General features: G+C 35.3%; 1 protein-coding gene across 11 annotated transcripts in view; it reads right to left on the bottom strand.

The window, feature by feature from the left end:
* Positions 1-18350, bottom strand: part of CCDC88A (coiled-coil domain containing 88A) — a 152963-nt gene that overhangs the window by 114096 nt on the left and 20517 nt on the right. For 10 of the 11 annotated variants that reach the window (XM_037806582.1, XM_037806580.1, XM_037806581.1 and 7 more), the window contains exons 3-5: positions 10961-11069; positions 3448-3517; positions 1452-1510 (exon numbers count right to left, since the gene is read on the bottom strand). In XM_037806582.1, coding sequence (XP_037662510.1) covers positions 1452-1510; positions 3448-3517; positions 10961-11069 — 238 coding nt within the window. The remainder of the gene's footprint in view (positions 1-1451; positions 1511-3447; positions 3518-10960; positions 11070-18350) is intronic. The other variant, XM_037806583.1, reaches the window with a different exon arrangement.

The raw sequence follows: 18350 nt of genomic DNA, 5'->3' as shown, positions 1-18350 counted from the left end.
GTTGTGCTACCACCACTACCACTAAACCCATTACCCAAACTTTTTCATTATTCCAAAAAGAAACTGCACCAATTAAGCATTAACTCCCCATTCCCTATACCCATCCTGGCCCCTGGTAACCTGTATTCCAGTTTCCGACTGTACGAATTTGCTTATTCTAATTATTTCATATGAGTGAGATCAGACAATACTTGCCGTTTGTTGTCTGGCTTATTTCACTCAACATGATGTCTTCAAGGATCATCCATACTGTTGTACGTATCCAAACTTCATTCCTGTTCACACCTGAATAATATTCCATTTGCTGTACACACCACTTTTGTTTATCCATTCATCTGTTGATGGACACTTGGGTTGCTTCCACCTTTTGGTGATTGTGAATAATGTCACTATGAACAGTGGTGTGTAAATATCTGTTCAAGTCCCTGTTTTCAATTCTTTAGCATATATACTTAGAATTGGGTCATATGGTAATTCTATACTTCACTATACTATGTTTTCCATAGTAGCTGCATCATTTTCTATTTCCACAAAAAATGAATAAGTTCTCCTATTTCTCCACATCCTTTCCAACATTTTTTATTTTTCATTTTTTTAATAGTAGCCATTCTAGTGGATGTGAAAACACAGTTTCCGTCTGAGGTGAAGAAAAATTGGGGTAATGGATGTTGGTGATAGTAGCACAATATTGTGAATATAATTAAAACCAATGAATTATATATTTGAAAGTGGTTAAAATGGGAAATTTTGAGCTGTACATATGTTACTACAATTAAAAGTTTTTAAAAAAGTAAATACAGTATACTAAAGGCTGTAAATAATTCGGGCTGTGTTCTTCACTCAGGATCTGATGACTAAATTAGAATAGCTATGACTATAAACACAATATTTAATATTTACCTTAATATTTATTCTATTACAAAATAAACACCTGTACATTACACACCTTGCAACTTTAATAACATACATTGTATAAATATATAGTTCCAAGTGGACAACTCTGAAATCCAACACTTCCTTGGAAATACAATTTCTGGTATATTTACGTAATAAATTACTAGGCAGTCCTTCCCTTCTACTAACACACACACACACACACACACACACACGCACACATAAATCAAATGACAGTTACTGAATTCATAACAGCATTTTCGGAGAGGTTTTTAAGGGTACCTGTGAAAGATCTTGAAAAACTTGAGGCAATTAAAAGGAAGAGAATAAGTAAAGATTTTAAATGATGTGACTATATGGTAATATAACTAAATTTTAAAATAAAATAACAAAATAAGTGTTTTCCTTCAAAAAAATCTCCTTAGGATTTTGGTTATGCAATTATTTAAAACTTTCTAATGGACTGAAAATAATGCTTTATCCTCAAGTCTTTCAGAATCTAGAGCCTGAAAAAATATCATATTCAAATGAAAATATGAAGAAATATTTTAACTTACCTGAACAGCACAACCTAGCAAAAGTAAAAGCAGCTTTTTAACTTCTTCTGTGCCTTGCTCTGAAATAAAAAGAATTACTAAGTACAATATTTTGCCCTATTTGCACTCTCTTTATTATACTGGAGGAATCATGTCTAGATATAATTTCATAACTTACCAAAACATTAACTCCACAAGCAAATACACTGGAGAATTCAAAAAAGTAGCTGGATGTGCATGTGCGCATGCACAAACAAATACAAACACACATTGTATAGGGGCTGCAGTTCAGATAAAATAGGCTCCAGGCTTTGTGCAATAAAGTATGCTAGCTATAAATTCAAATTCATTTCTTTTCCAAATTGTTACACTATACCAAATTACTGAGTTAAGGGCTGCTGATATAAGGACATGTCACAAAGTCAACCAAGATGGCTCCTAATTGGTCTAGCTCCTCTTAGGCCTGTTATTTACTTTTTTCCAAAACACAGATCTTAAATGATTTGTCTACCTATAAAACTTAAATGGCTTTCCACTGTATAGGTTCATGGGGATCAAAATCTTAAATGTCTCCTACAGAAAGGCCAGAAAAGTAAATGTATGTAACAAGCTAGATAAAAGTTAATGGTCTATCACAGAACTGGAGGGTACACTCCTTGTCCAATAGCATTCAATTCAGATTTTCTTAAAATAGTCAACTGGCCAAAACATCGTTTCTTTGGGTCAGAACTTCATCAACAGGCCCAAATGGTCTATGATAAAGTCTAAATTCTTTTTTCAGACATTTCCTTTCACTTTTCATGAAATGATCACTTTCTAACCAGAATGAGCCATGATAATCACCATTCCCCAGATACACAAGCATACATACTCCTCTGCTTAAGTTCTGCTACTCCCTCTGCCTATCTTTCTCCCACTCCCTTTCCCCTCCAGTGACATACTTAGCTCTAAACACCTGTATAATTTTCCTTGACCCAGCCACCAATGGCCTTCAACCCTCATTAATCTGCCAACTTTAAAAATTAATGGGTCCATATTTTATACACGTTAACATTTTGTACATATCTCTATTTTGTACTACTTATTACATGATTTCAAAGTTATCTATATATCTCTCACTAAACCACAAGATCCTCCAGAGCATGGATCACTTTTTTTATATTCCTGATCCCTATAACTTGGTAGGGACTTAATAAATACAGGTAGCATTGAAAATAATTCCACCATGCATGCAAAACAGCTTTTTTTTTCCTTTTTTTTTTACATGTATAATTGAACATTCTAGAGTATCTCTAAAGACTATCTAAATTCCTAATTCATCACAACTTCTTGATAGTTTCCTGTATAAATACAGCTATTTGAGTTTAGTTTTTATTTTGGTTTATTTTTGTTTTGACTGAGAGCATGGGTAGAAGTTGGAGAAAATATACTTGATCTGAATTACATGTAGCATTTAAGGAAAAGTCCATTGTTGAAACTGTTAGGTAGCTGCTAATTTCCCCGATTGTTGAAAAATTGAAACTCTGCACGTTACTTACAAAATCTGCTAAAAGGTAGGGACCTTTGAAGAAAATAATTTAAATGATAAACTGCTTCTCATCTTGCCATTCAAAAGCAGTTTATTATAAATTAAAAGATATCAATCAATAAAATCTTAGATTCAAACAACCCTGCCAACGGTAGACAGTAGATATATGAATGGATATTATTTTGAAATCATTTCTTTACTAAGATTATATTCCTTCAAGCTTATAACTACCTTGTTATCTTCCATACTTCTTCATAATGAGAAACTTAAAAACATTAGACCTGATACAATATGTATGTCTGGTCCCACCTACAACTTACAAATATTCTAAGCCTTTCTATCTAGAAAATGGAACATGTCTTCTCACCTCTCCAACATAGTTGTGAAAAACCTAGTGAGTTAAAGTAAATAAACAAGTTCTTGGTAAACATTATAGTATCCCATAACGATAAAGCATTGCTATCATATTATGCTAATTTTAATACTTACCAGAAAAGGGATTTTTGCCGATGATTAATACATTTGGCAATGACATCATGATCAATTGCTGCAAAGTCTCCTGTAGAAAGATACCCACTGGTTGTTATGTGGGTAATGCTGGCTTTGTAATAACTCATCAAGCTATAACATTATTTGTGAGCTTCTCTGTCGATATGCATATTTCAATTAAAAAGTTAAAAAAAATTTTTTTTCAGCCCTGATCAGAATAGTGGAGTGAGACAATTCAGGGCGCTGTACCCTTAAATAAGCTTTCAACAACCATAAGAACTGGCAGAGTTACTGCAAAATACTATAGCGATTCTGTTTGGGGTGAAGGGAAAGTTCTAGATGGTGGTGAGGGTACTGTAACACTGTGAATATAATCAATCCCACTGAATGGTATGCTTAGGAGGGGTTAAGATGGAAAGATTTATGTAGAATGCATATTTCCACACTTAAAAACAAACTAAAGAGATAATGACAATTAAATGTAATACTTGATACTGGATGGGATCTAGGAATGAGGGAGAAAAGGCTCAAAAGGACATTATTGAGACACAAGAAAAAATTGGAATATAGACTGTGTAAACTCTATCAACATTAAATTTCTTGAACTTGATAACTGATAACTACACTTAAGGTGATTATATAAGTGAATATCCTTGTTCACAGGAAATGTACATGGACTTATTGTGTTCAAGAAGTATGATGTGTGCAAACTACTCTCAAGCGTTCAGAAATAAATAGGTAGGTAGGTAGGTAGGTAGACAGACAGACAGACAAAATGGCAAAATGTTAAAACTGGTGGATCTGATTATCTGGAGGTTGGGTGTATATTCGTGTTCTCTGAATTGGGTTTGTATTATTTTTGCAAATGTCCTGTAAGTTTGAAATTATTTCAAAATAGGAAGTTAAAAAAAAAAAAAAAGTTTAAAAAGTAAACAAATGTGAAAAAAAGAGTATCTAGGTCTTAAATTTTTTATAACTTTAAATTTATGAATTCAATAACTAACATCACAATACCAGAAAGATTTAAGTTAATACCATATCAAAAGCCCATAAAATGAAAGTGTCCAAGTTGAATGGTCTCATACATATTATGTATAAATCTGAGGTTTATATGCTAGAAAATTAAACAATACTCCTCAATAAAAGACAAGCACCAGCATTTCTTTTGTTCTTTTTGTTACTTCTTTCTGAGGGCATTAAAGATGTCAACTGATACTAATATTAAGAAAGCTAATTAATGTACTGAAACTCTTGTCTTATGATCATCTCATGAATGTAAATGCTTCCTCAGTGAAACATTATTTTTCTCCTCTATCTACAGATATTTTATGTTCCTTGACTTCTGTCGAACAGTTATTGACAAGATATATATACATATTCTTATAGTACAGCAAGGTTCACACATAATTGGATCCTTTCAAATTACTCATTTTAGGTAATATATGAAGTATACACCTTCTGTTAATACTACCTCTTCCTTGAGGAAATGAAGAGAACACATCATGTTTGTCATTACAACCACTAACAATGGTATGTTCCAAAGGGTCTGGGGTGAATTCTAACACAGGATTGATGTGTGCCATGTGATATTATTTAATCTTTCTTTTTAAGATTACAGAAATAAGTGTGATAGTTTCTTCACACATTAGCATCAACTACATGTTTATATATGGCTAGTTACCGAGAAATACATTTTGGAAGTATTCACCTCTTTTTGAATCATCCTTTACTTAATTAATACTGTAATAAGCAAATAACCATAAACAAAAGTTAGCTTGTACTGCTTTTTAAAGATATGTAATTCTGGATCCACTACAGCACCTCCCAATGATGCTAGATGTCTAATTAACTCTTTATGATAAGGTATTTGAAGTTTTGAGAATTTTTTCTTAAGCATTAAATTTATTGGCTCTTTAAGAAAAACTATCACTAAAAAAATCTATACATTTAAAAAGAAGTACATATTCCATATGTGTATCATATTAGGTAAATAAACAAGAACATTAAGAATAAGTGTTAAAAATTGCTAAAATCACTTATTTCAGGGATAAAAAGCAAATTTGGTATTTGATACATAAATTTGCCAGTGAAAAGCAAGTTTTCTCAAGACAGAATTTAGCTCAAGAAGAACAGCTAAACGGACTTAAAATGATAACTATCTAACCCATTTCTAACATTTAGTCCCCTTTCCTGAAGCAAAACTATGAGGGCTTATTATTGTATATATTTAAAAGAAATCATAACTAAGAAAGATGTATAAAGAAAATGACCACTGTTTTGTCTGCACTATACTCTGCAGAGATAATCTAAGTCAGAACCCAAAACTTCAAATTTACTCTCATAAAGAGAAGCTTTAAATTTTAATAGAGCCTAAATTATTAGAAAAAAGCTTTATCTCAATCTAAAGACTTTACAGATAAAAGATGGTAATTCACACCACATATTTTGGGTCTAAAAATGAGTCTAACTTGATGAATTAACTAGAAAATATCAATTTATATTTCCAAGGCAATTAATTTTATCAATTTACCATGTAATATTCTATGTTGTTACATTAAATTAGAACCAAAATTATTCAAGCAGATAAATAATCTTCAATATGGTCCACACCTCTTTCCTTCACCCTCTTCCTCAGCTGGCTCCCCACTTCCTGCCTCCTTGGTCTGCCTATGCTTTCATACTAACTCAGTCTCCCCACAAAGATGAAAGCAATTCGATATACCCTTTCAACATATGGTAACATCAATGACCTCATGAGTAAACAGTTTGACCTATAAAGTTTGAATGATTTGGATGACACAAATTGCTAAAAGAACCTGTAAAATTCAAACTTACCTCCATGTCATCTAAAAATGTACACTACTATAGTGGAATCCAAATGCCTTGTATGGTTTACTCTGGTAGAGTCGAGCCAGAATGTCTAGGCTTAAATTTCAGTTCCATGACTTACTGTGTACGTGACTTGTATAAGAGGGTAGTAAGTGAAGCAAAAAGAACAAAGTTTTTAAAATGATGAAAGTTATAAAACATTAGAGTTACTGGGGAAAACTTATCTTTTACTATGTTTCCAAATATTAAGTTGTCTGAAAGTGCTAGTACTCAGCAATAAAGGAGCTAAATGCGATACAAATTTTAATAAAATTATTCCAGATTCTCTATTTGGATCCCCGACAGGTTCCTGAGAGGATTCTAGCTTTATTTTGAGAGATCAGTTTTGCTTAAAAATCTGTTTTAGAGCTCTATTATATCATACCAAGACTCCCCCAGATATTCTCTATTAAGGTATTAAATGGAAAAAAAATACATAAGTAAGTCCAAGACAAATCTGACTTTACTAAGAAGGAGGAAAAAAATTAACTGATGGGTTATGTATGATAATATAAATACACGAAATAGTGAAGATACTTCAATTTCTCACTAAAGTGATAAGAAACCTACAAAAAAAACTTATGTAGAAAGAAAGAATTTTAGCAATATTAACTGCAAAGAGGAGAAAGTTTGAGAAAATCAGGACATTCATTCAACAAATACTTATCAAGCATCTATTATTTGCCAGAATTGTAGATGCTAGACATACAGCAGTTAAAAAAAAAAAAAAAATCCTTGCTCTCGTGGAGTGTACATTTTAGGGGGGGCAGACAGAAAACAAACAAGATAAATAAGTAAACATTTTTCGTGATAAGTCCTAAGGATAAAAATAAAGCAGGGAAAAAAATGCACACACAAAAAGAAAGAAATTACAAAAAAAAAGGGAAGGAGAAGATTAGTGGGAATGGAGTTGAGGAGAAAGTTGCAATTTTAAAAAGGTATGGGAGTATTCAAATATAGAAGCTGAGGTTTTTCAGGACTATTAAAAAGTTTCCCTAAATAGACAGAAATTCTATCATGGTATGAAGACAATCCAGCAAGATATGGAGAACTGAAGTACTTAATAAAAAGGAGGACTGGCAGAGATTATGTTGACATGAAAATAATAGCAAAGTTGTCTTGAAAACTATTACAAATACTTTAATTCCTACTATTTTTAGTTGACTATTTTTCCATTAAAAATGTGTATTAACCATATATTTAGTTGACCATCTAATCAACTTTTTTACTGTTACACAAGTTTATTGTGTGAATTAACATTCATGTTGCTACAGCTTTGCAAAATTTCAAGTATATGCTAAATGTAAACATTACTACTTAGAAACTATACAAAGATAATTTAAACAAGGTTTCTTTCTTTAAGTTCTGCATAACACTTCTTCAAAGTAAGAACACTCCCAACAAGGATCTGGACTCATTTTCCTTTCCTGAAGCACACAATGAGCAAAAAGCTGCTATAAAAACTGCACATTTCTGGGTAAATATGGGTTCAAAGATTTCTAAAATACAGTAGATTGAGAGTCCCTCCTTTGAGAGACTTATAATTTATTTCTAAAATTCAGAACATAATTATATTTATCATACTGTATGGATTTATCCTACTATCTAGGACAGTAAAAAGAATTAAGACAATTTTATCACATTTTAATAGACTTCAGGAAAAAATTAAATGAATGGCATTAAAAGGGAAGAACATCTAACAAAAAATGTCAAAAATATGACACAAAATAAAGTATTTGTTGTATAACAAACATAGTGTCTGGGTTCTTTTTGGCTACTGAATTTTATTATATTCAATTTATTTTCCAAATGTAGCTTATTATAACAAATGTTAAAGAAAAACCTAAAAGTATCTGCTTTCTGGAGCAACCAGATTAATGGTATTAGACCTGGCTTTTAGTCTTAATATTACTGACATCATATCACTAAAAAACATCCTGATAAATTTAAATTCACTAATTATAAAGTGTTTTTTTTCTTTTGGGGCCTCAAATGATTTAGAGCATTGTTGTAATGGTGGCTGAAGAAACACATTTTTCTTTTAGTCCATATTTAAACTCTTGCCAATCTAGTCATATCAAATGCTAACTTCTGACAGTTTTAAAAAAGGACTAAGATTTTTTTATTGTAAACTGTCTCTCATCAAATTCTCTCTCTCTCCCTAACAAGAAAAAGTAACTTTTCCAAAAAATCACGGAGCATAGGTAAATTAAAATAACATATAATTCACTTATTTTCTGCCTTGAAAATTTTGAATATTTGCAAGACAAGAAGCGATACTGGTTATGGATCAAGTGATTATTTGAAAAAGTCTGAAATGCCATTTAAACACAATGAAGTATGCACTGAATAAACTTTCTGATAATCTAATATTACCAGTTAGTTACTACTCACAACCTCAAATTACCACTTTATTGTCCTTACATTATTTATTACAACCAGAAATTATTTTACTTCATTGTTTGTCTACTCTCTCTCTACTAGAACACAAGTTCCATGAGATTAGGGACATGGCATGTCCTGTTTACCACCATCACCCTGATGCCTGGTAGAATTCCTGGCATTCAACAAATGAGAAAGGAAGAGAGGGGAAATCTGAATGACACTATATTTTGTATTGAGCTTTTACATAATTTAAATCATTAAACTGACGATGAACACTAACATTGAAATTTACCTATAATTACTGAAAAGATATACTGAAATAGTTCCCAAATAAAATGGTCAACCTAGTTCTGAAGATTATTTAGAAGTGCCTTAGAAACATTTTACCTAAGAATATGAAGCAGTTGGAGGGTAAGAGGGCAGAGATGGCTTGGTAAATTCATTCTAAAGGAAAGACTCTAGGGAGTGGTACATGGAGAATTTCAACCTTCAGTAATATTTTATGTCTTAAATATCTGAAAACAAGATTGACAAAATATTAAGGTATTATGAAGATGTATAATTAGGCATTCAATATTATTCTCAAAAACTTTTTTTATTTTTGAAATATTTTTAATTGAGTTTTTCCTTTTCTTTTTTTAAAGAAAGCAATGCTAAGTTGACAATCTTGACAGCTGTCACTGTAACTGTCAATTAGTTCTCACACTGAATTAATATTCCATTGGTATTTGAACTTAGATTAATGAAAAGAAAACTCATCTTGCAATAAGTTTTAATGAATTATTTACAGATGCATCTAAAAAACATGGTGGCAAATCATCCATTTCAATACCATCCAAATCAGGGTTTCTCAATCTTGGCACTATTAACATTTTGGGCAGGAAAACTCTTAGTTGTGGGGAGCTGCCCTATGCTTTGTAGAACAATTAGCTTTCTTGGTCTGTATCCACTAGAAGCCAGTAAAAACCCCCACTGTGACAACCAAAAATGTCTCCAATCCAATCACTGCCAAATAGCTTCAGGGACCAAGATCACCCTCAGCTGAGAGCCACTGATCTAAACTGTTGAACTGACTGATTTCACAATTTCCTCCATCCCAAATCTCTTTGTGGCTATAACATCACTACATTAACACATTTAATACAAAGATAATTTTAATACTTGGCATGGAAAGGAAGTAGGACAAAGAATAGAAAGCAGTAGTAATAAAAAGCAATGAAGTACTAATACATGCCACAAGGTGGATGAACCTTGGAAACATTACACGAATTGAAAGAAGCCAGTCACAAAATACTATATTATGTACAATCCCATTTACATGAAATGTGGAGAATAGGAAACTTTATAGAAACACAAAGAGATTATTGGTAACTGAGGTATAGAATTGGAGGTACATAAGGAATGACTGCTACTGAATACAGGGTCTCTTTCTGGGGTGATGAAAATGCTCTAAAATTGTGTTGATAGGTGCACAAACTCTATGAATATACTAAAAAACACTGAACTGTAGACTTTAAATGGGTGAATTGTACATTACGTGAATTACATCTCAATAAAGTAGTTAGAAAGCAGTAGTATACAATTCAGAATTAGGTCGCATTACTACTGATTTAAGACTCTGATGCTGAAACTCTTTGCCTTTACCTCTTTTTTTCTGGGGAGTCTCACTGACATTCTTTAGGAAACTTCCACCAGCATAATTCCAATAATTAGAAGGGCAAAAACCGATGAAGACTGTCAAAATGAGTCACTACATCACTTTATCTAGTCTTTTTGTTTTAAATAAATAGATGTACTAATATAAAACTAATATAAAACAAGAGTAAAAAGCAAATATATATATGCTAACTATATAAAACCTAACTCACTCAAATCAATTTGAGGAAAATGAGGGCCTGAATATTGGAAAGTATTAATAAAATGTTTATATACATAAATATAGTACAGACTTCTACTTCTGTCAACAAGGGGGACTAGATACACAAAAAACAAAAACCTTCTTCTGGTGAAAAAATGAAAGAAAAAAGGAAAGAGAGGGAGAGAGGGGAAAAGAGAGATATTTTTAAATGCTGGATAATATCTTTACATTGTTTAAAATGTATACTTCAAGAAATAAACTATCTTATTTATTGTTCTTCTCCAGCAAACTTGACATATGAGCATTTAATATTCATTAGATGACTGATATTAAATAAGATACAAAGAATGTAAACATGTAAGTAGTTACTGAAATCCTAGGTGACAAAAAAGGACCACTTACCTGGTAATAAAATTTTATCTGTCTCACCAAAATGGAGAGATTATGAATTCTAAGTGAGGCATCATTGTTGACTTTTTTATTTACTCTCTGACTCTCCGATTTAGGATTACTGTAAGAAATTTTTAAAAAATACTTTAAAGTAAAAGACAATGAGACATATCAATCAACTTATTCAGAAGTAAAATGACAAAAACTGATCACATAAATACTTTTCTTTAAAAAATTGTTTACTCATCTGTTCTAACAAAGATGTGATCCTAAAGTACCTATGATTACTTTGACATGTATTCTGTGCTTCTAATTAGTATAAATGCATCTGATATTCCTAAGGCAGTGAAAAAATAAATTTGAAACCTAAGTTAGATGCTGTCCTTCATTCTCATCTTCTCTCTTCTCATTCCTTGGATAAATAATCTCTTATTTACTTTGAATATATATTTCTGTCAACCAAAATAAATCCATTTATATGATGAACTTTAAATATGAGCTAATAACCAAGAAATGTATCCTCACTGGGTAATGGGGACCAAATTCAATGCACAATGTCCCAAAGGACTTAACCAAAGAATGAGGAATGCGATGCAGGTTAATACTTTTATCTTGGGTAAACTTTGTAGAGTCAGTGAAAGTGAAGAGCTGAATGATTCTGTGAAAGCGTAAATTGAAGAAGATAGTTAAGTCATGGTTAAGACTGAGAAATTCAAGTAAAAGTGGTGGCACCACGTAAGCAGGTATGACCTAGTTCCCCATTAGGGCATACAGGTCAAGCTTGGAAAAGACATTGCCAACTTTACAATCTTAAAAATTATTGATGGTGCCAAACAACTTTTGTTTTTGTGGCTATATCTATCAACAATTACAGTATTAGAAATTAAAACAGAGTAGTTCAAAGCTACTTATTAATTCATTAAAATAGCAATAGATCCATTACAAGTTAACAAATATATTTTATGAAAAATAACCTTTCCAAAACAAAAAATTTAGTGAGAAAAGTGCCACTGTTTTACTGTTTTTGCAAATCTTTTTAATCTCTGGTTTTACTAAAAAAAAAAAAAAAAAAAAAAAAAAAAAAAGTTATTCTCATTTTTGTTTATTCAAATCGTTATTTATGTTTTGGTTCGAGCATATGAAAAATTTCAGCCTCACCATAGATATATAGCTGGAAATGGGAAGACCCCATGGATCCCCTGAAAAAATCTCTGAAAAGACCCACTGGGATCCTCAGACCACACTTTTAGAACCACTGCTTTTCTTCAACCATTTTCTTGTCAGCACTGTGAACACCTTGATCCTTTTGTCCTTTGACCATATCTTCACTGTCAATCCTCGAGCTCGGATCAGTACAACCATCTAAACTGAGATCACTCATAGCACCAGATGAAAAACTAATACAATCAAAATGAACTAACATATCAAATAGAAAGGAGTAGCTAGTACCAGACTGCCCTCTTGCAACAAAGAACTAGAAAACTAGACAAAACACACAAAACTGGTTTTGGACTTTGGAGAATAGGCAATGCAAGACTGTGAACCCTACCTAGGCTCTTTGTAATGAGGCAGTGAGCCACTTTCCAAAATGAGTCACTTCCCAGAGAGACAGTCCAAAGAGAGCTCAGCAGTCTTGCTGAACTTGAAGAGCAAAGCTTAGAGGTTCAGGAAACTAAGGTGACTGGAATTTTCAGAAATATTGGAGAAAAGAACCACAGAGATAAAAAGCTCCAAAAAATGAGTCCTTAGGACTTTGGCTAAATACTTATATACGCATGTGTACCCTACAACTCCTCAAGGGTGAATAGAGAACAAGTAGAGGGAATGGATCTATAAGCTGATCAGTTCCCCAAGCTCACAAAGCACAGTGAGAAATTCAAGTTCTGACCATCCAGAGTGAAGGAAAGACCTTGAGGACCACCAAGAGCATTTAGTAGAGACTTCAGAAAATTCATGTCTTAAAAGTAGGACTAAAATAGCAGAAAAGTAAAAGTATTCCAGAACATCCCTAACAAAGCTTAAAGTCAAGCCTTGAAAGGATCAAGCAGATTATGGGTAATCCGAAAGAGTGCCAAAACAAAATTCAAAATAAGATTCACATACTCTACAATTTAATAATCACAATTCCAGCATCCAGTCGAAAATTCTTAGACATGCAAAGAAAGATTTATCATTTTCCTGATATCCTTTAGTTCTTTGTCCATACTTTTCTTTAAGCTCTTTGAGCATATTTGGGACTATTTTTTAAAAAGTCTTTGTTTGGTATGTCACAGATCTGGTCCTCCTCATTGATGGTTTTTAATGCTTTAATCTTCTCCTTTTCCTTAGTCACTGCTTCCTGTTTCTTTGTATGTTTTGCGACCTTGGTTAAAACCTGGACATTTTGATATTTTAATGTATTTTTTGCTGCAATTTACATTCAAGGATGTCTGTTCTTTAAGCTTATATCTAGCTAGTATTATGATAGAGCTTTCCTTGAATGCCAGGAGCTAACCAAAAAAAGGGGGGGGTGGGGTGGGGTAGGGAGAAAACACCTTTCCAAGTCTTTGCAGATTGACTTGTGTGAATGCTGTCTTCAGGCCTTATCCATACAATGGATTCAAAGAATAGCTCCAGACCAAAGCATAATCCAGGCCTAATCCTTCCTGCACATGCATTCTTTAGGTATGCATGTGTGACCCTAGGAATTCCCTATATCTCCCCCCAAAGAAACAGCTTCCTCATTGTCTTGTGCACTCCACTCTGCCTCAAGCCAGCAATCCCTTGCCCCAAGAAACATGACTTGACTGCTTGCCCAGTGTTCTACAGGAGAGTGCTGCAAACTGTCTTCTACACACAGGGCAAGTTCTGGGACGGCAAGACTCTCAGGCCACCATGAGACAGAGTGGGCCTGACAAACATGCTCCCAGTATGTGCATGAGGGTTACTCTGCTCCCTCCGAAACTGGGACCAGAGATCCTCACTTGGGAGCATGAGCTAATTCCATGCCCAGCCAGTGAGGGGATGGGGGAGGGTTCGGCCAGGGCACCACAAGAACCCACCACTTTTAAGTGGCCTTTTTCTTGATTTGGCATTTGTCCTGCTACTGCAATACATTATCTGTTTTTCTGGAGCTCTTCGAAAGATGTTTCTGCCAATCCTTGCTAGTTGTTCAAAGCTTCCGTGGGGGACAGAGCTATTGAGTGTCTCATGTTGCCATCATGAATGGGGCAGGTCTTTCTATATCCTTTGATATGTCCCCATCATTTCTTGAGCACATCCTTGCTTTCTGACACAAGATATTCCATCTCATCTTTTACTTTTCCTTCTCCAGACCCGAATTAGCCATTTCTCCTTTTTTGTGGAGAATGGTATTTTGAGGCTAAGATCAGAATCTTAGGTATACTCATTATTATTGAGGTGTTGCTGTTCCCAGGCCTTCCTAGTGATAAATCTAGGGATATATCTACATTCATATATGAAAACCATGAGTTCACAACAATACCTCTAATTTCAATCCAACCACAAAATTCATTTTAAGTTTTTCCTTTCCAAATCTGTAATTCCCTTCTCTAACACTGAGAAACCTTGTTTCCATTATCTCTGGTATATTTATTTATTTGACCAATCCCGTGTATAACCAATCTAATATCACTGTCACATCCTCACCAATCCCTTACCCTAAGAGAAAGCTCTCTTCACCCTTCTCTGACACTCAATGCCAGGCCATCCCTATGCAGAACATTCACCTCACCCTACTCATATTGCTGTCCCACAATGGGCCGCCAGTCCTCTGTGACATTCTCTTCATCTGGCTAGACTTCTAATTGCCCAGACCTGACTGCCCCAGACCCTGCAAGGATGCCCTCCTTACCCTGCTTGTGATCTGACTCCCTAAATCTGACCACCCCTCCCTATCACATGAATGCCCTGCTAGGCTCTGACTCTCCACATTGGACCACTTCTTCCCCTGGACACCATCCTAAACATGTGGATTCTCATGCCCCACCTCAGACTGCCCTCTCCTTATGGATACCCTCCTCAGTCTGATCAGGTTTCAATGTCCCATGTGTGGACGCCCTCCATATTCAGAGCTCAGGCTGATGGCCCTCACCGGCCACAACATACTCCTCCTTTGTATGTTACCCTCTTCATCCTGCTTCAACTATAATACCCTGTGCTGTTTAGCCCCATAAATATATCCTCCAATAAACCCCCTCGGATCCACCATGACCCACCTGCCCTCAGCACAAATGCCTACCTTTGTTCTTCACTACTTCATGGTTTTAGGAACAAGGACTTCAAGGGAAATGGCAGAGTAGGGAGTTCCAGGACACAGTCCTTCCACCAAAACGATTAAACAGGCAGGAACTGTCTGAAACAACTATTTTGAAATTCTGGAGGCCAGAAGAACACTGTATAGCATCCAGGTAAAAGTGAGAGGAAGAGACTGATCAGTTAGGGTAAAGAACAATAAATTACTCTCTCTGCATGGCAACTATGGGGGCTCATCCCCAACCCTCACAGAGGCTGCTGTGGGGTTCAGCCTATAGCTACCTCGCAGGTGACAGAAAGGAACATAAAAATCCTCTTCTCCAAGAAAAGGAGTGGGCAAGGCTTAATACTGATCAGGGCTTTTGGTTAGCAAATTTGGACCAATGGGGGTCCGGCTCTGAGGGAAGCTATTGTTTCAACAAGCCCCAGACAGAGGCAGTGGCAGCCACTATTTCAACCCTCACTGAGAAGGGCAAAAGTGGTGGAGATTTAAAGATGCAGGCCTTCCTCAGTCTGTGAGGGGCACTTAGCTGAAGGGCTGCATTTACTAGGCAGGCTGGGAAAGTTCAACTATGGAGGCTGTGCCAGTTTAGATATATTACGTCCCCCCAACAGCCATGTTTTAATCCAATCTTGTGGGATATTTGGATTAAGTTGTTTCCATGGAGATGGGACTCACCCAAATGTAGGTGATATTTTTGATTAGATTATTTCTGTGGAGGTGTGGCCCTGCCTATTCAGCCTGTATCTTGATTAGGTTACTGGAGTCCTTTAAAAGGAGCAGGCCCAGACGCTGCTGACACTGATGCTTAGAGACGCTTGCTGATGCTTTGAGATGCTAGCCCAGAGTTTGCTCTGGAGAAGCTAACAGGGGACAAAACACCCCAGGAGAAGCTGAGAGAGACTTTTGGAGAGATTCTTGGAGTTGCAGACAGAAGGATGCTTTGAGACACTAAGCTAAGGATGCACAGGAGCTGAGAGAGGAGCTGAAACACAACCTGGGACAAAAAGATGCCAGCCACGTGCCTTCCCAGCTGACAGAAGTGTTCTGGATGCCATCAGCCTTTCTTTAGTAAAGGTATCCTCTTGCTGATACCTTACTTTGGACACTTTAATGGCTGTAGACAACAAAAGAAGTGTAAAAAACTACAGAGGTGGACAGTCTGGGATAAAGGCCTGCCAGCTTCAAATGGCCAGAAGAGAGAGGTCTGTCTCCTGGGAAACAGAAGGGATAACCCCATTTCTGTAAACAGGGGAACTCCAAGACAATTAAGAAGCAAAATCCTAGGACATGACAGAGGCCCAGAAAGACAGGGAAAATCCTGCAGACTACATTTGCCTCGGGCAGACCTTCCTCATAGGAGAGCTGAAGCTCAAGAAAATCTTTGTCTTATCACCATCTGGTTACAAAACCAAGAAACAGACATTTCAGAGAATAAATCCCAGAGTTGACATTTTAAAATATTAAAATGCACAGAGTGCAACAGGGTGCAAGACAAACAAACAGGAAATGATGGCCCATCCAAAGGATGAAGATAAAAATACTTTCTAGAAAGCACTAACCAAGATGAGAATGTGGACATACCAAAAAAAGCCTTTTAGAAAATGACCTTAAAAATGCTCAATGAGAATAAAAATATATTTGCAGGGCTCCCCTGCAGAACTGGGGGAAAATGCAGAAATGTTGGACTTCCCCATCTGGGTTATTACTAATATTCTTACAAACACTGAGGACTAACAATTTGGTAGGCCAACCCCTCCATCTTGGGGCTTGCCCTTATGAAGCTTGCTACTGCAAAGAAGAGGCTAAGCCTACTTATAATTGTGCTAAGAGTCTCCCCCAGAGAACCTCTTCGTTGCTCAGATGTGCCCCCCCTCTCTAAGCCCACTCACCAGGTGAACTCACTTCCCTCCCCACTATGTGGGACGTGCCTCCCAGGGTGTAAATCTCCCTGGCAATGTGGGACATGACTCCCTAGGATGAGTGTGGACCTGGCATCATGGGATTAAAAAAATCTTCTTGGGCCAAAAAGGGGAAAGGAAATGAAACAAAGTTTCAGTGGCTGAGAGATTTCAAATGGAGTCAAGCGGTCACTCTGGAAGGCATTCTTATGCTTAGTGTATTGGAACAGCTAGAAAAATACCTGAAACGGTAGAAATGCAACCCAGCAACCTTGATTCTTGAAGACAACTGCATAACTATGTAGCTTACATGGTGTGACTGTGTGATTGTGAAAACCTTGTGGCTCACAACCCCTTTATCCAGTGTATGGACAGATGAATAGAAAAATGGGGACAAAAACTAAATGAAAATAGTGTGGGATGAGGGGATGGAATGTTTCAGGTGTTCTTTTTTACTTTAATTTTTATTCTTTTTGAAGTATGGAAAATGTTCAAAAATTGATTGTAATAATGAATGCACAACTATATGATGGCACTATGAACAGTTGATTGTATACTGTGGATGACTCTATGGTATGTGAATATATCTCAATAAAACAGAATTCAAGATTTAAAAAAAAATGCTCAAAGAGATGAAGTAAAATACAGAGAAAGAACCAAAGAGTATCAGGGAAAAAATGAATGAGCAATATGAGAGCCTACATAAAGAGACAGAAAATGTAAAAAGGAACCAAACAGAATTACTGGAGTTGAAGATCACAATAACTGAAATGAAAAATGCCCAGGAGGGTTTCAAGAGCAGACTGGAGTTGGCAAAAGAAAGAATCAGTGAACTTGAAGACAAGATGCTTGAAATAAGTCAGGCTGAGCAGCAGAAAGAAAAAAATATTAAAAGTGAAATTAGCCTACGACCCCTCTGGGACACCATCAAGTGCACCAATATACAGATTATGGGAGATTACAGCAATCGCAGAAGGTGAAGAAACAGAAAGTAGCAGGAAGAATATTCAAAGAAGTAATGGCAGAGAACTCCCCAAACTTAACAAAAGATGGGAACCTACACATTAGGAGAAAATATTCGAAAAACACATATCTGATAAAGGATTAACATCCAGAAATACAAAGAAATCCTTCAACTTAACAAAGAAAAAAGACAAGCAGAGTGACACCATCAACATGACGTCATAAACAACTACTGAAAACTTCTCTCCAGAGATTCAATGAAAAAAGGACAATTCTAAATTGT

This window comes from Choloepus didactylus, chromosome 17 (assembly GCF_015220235.1).
Source record: "Choloepus didactylus isolate mChoDid1 chromosome 17, mChoDid1.pri, whole genome shotgun sequence".
Taxonomy (NCBI): domain Eukaryota; kingdom Metazoa; phylum Chordata; class Mammalia; order Pilosa; family Megalonychidae; genus Choloepus; species Choloepus didactylus.
Note: the sequence above shows the minus strand (reverse complement) of the source record. Positions and strands in the feature narration are given on the sequence as shown.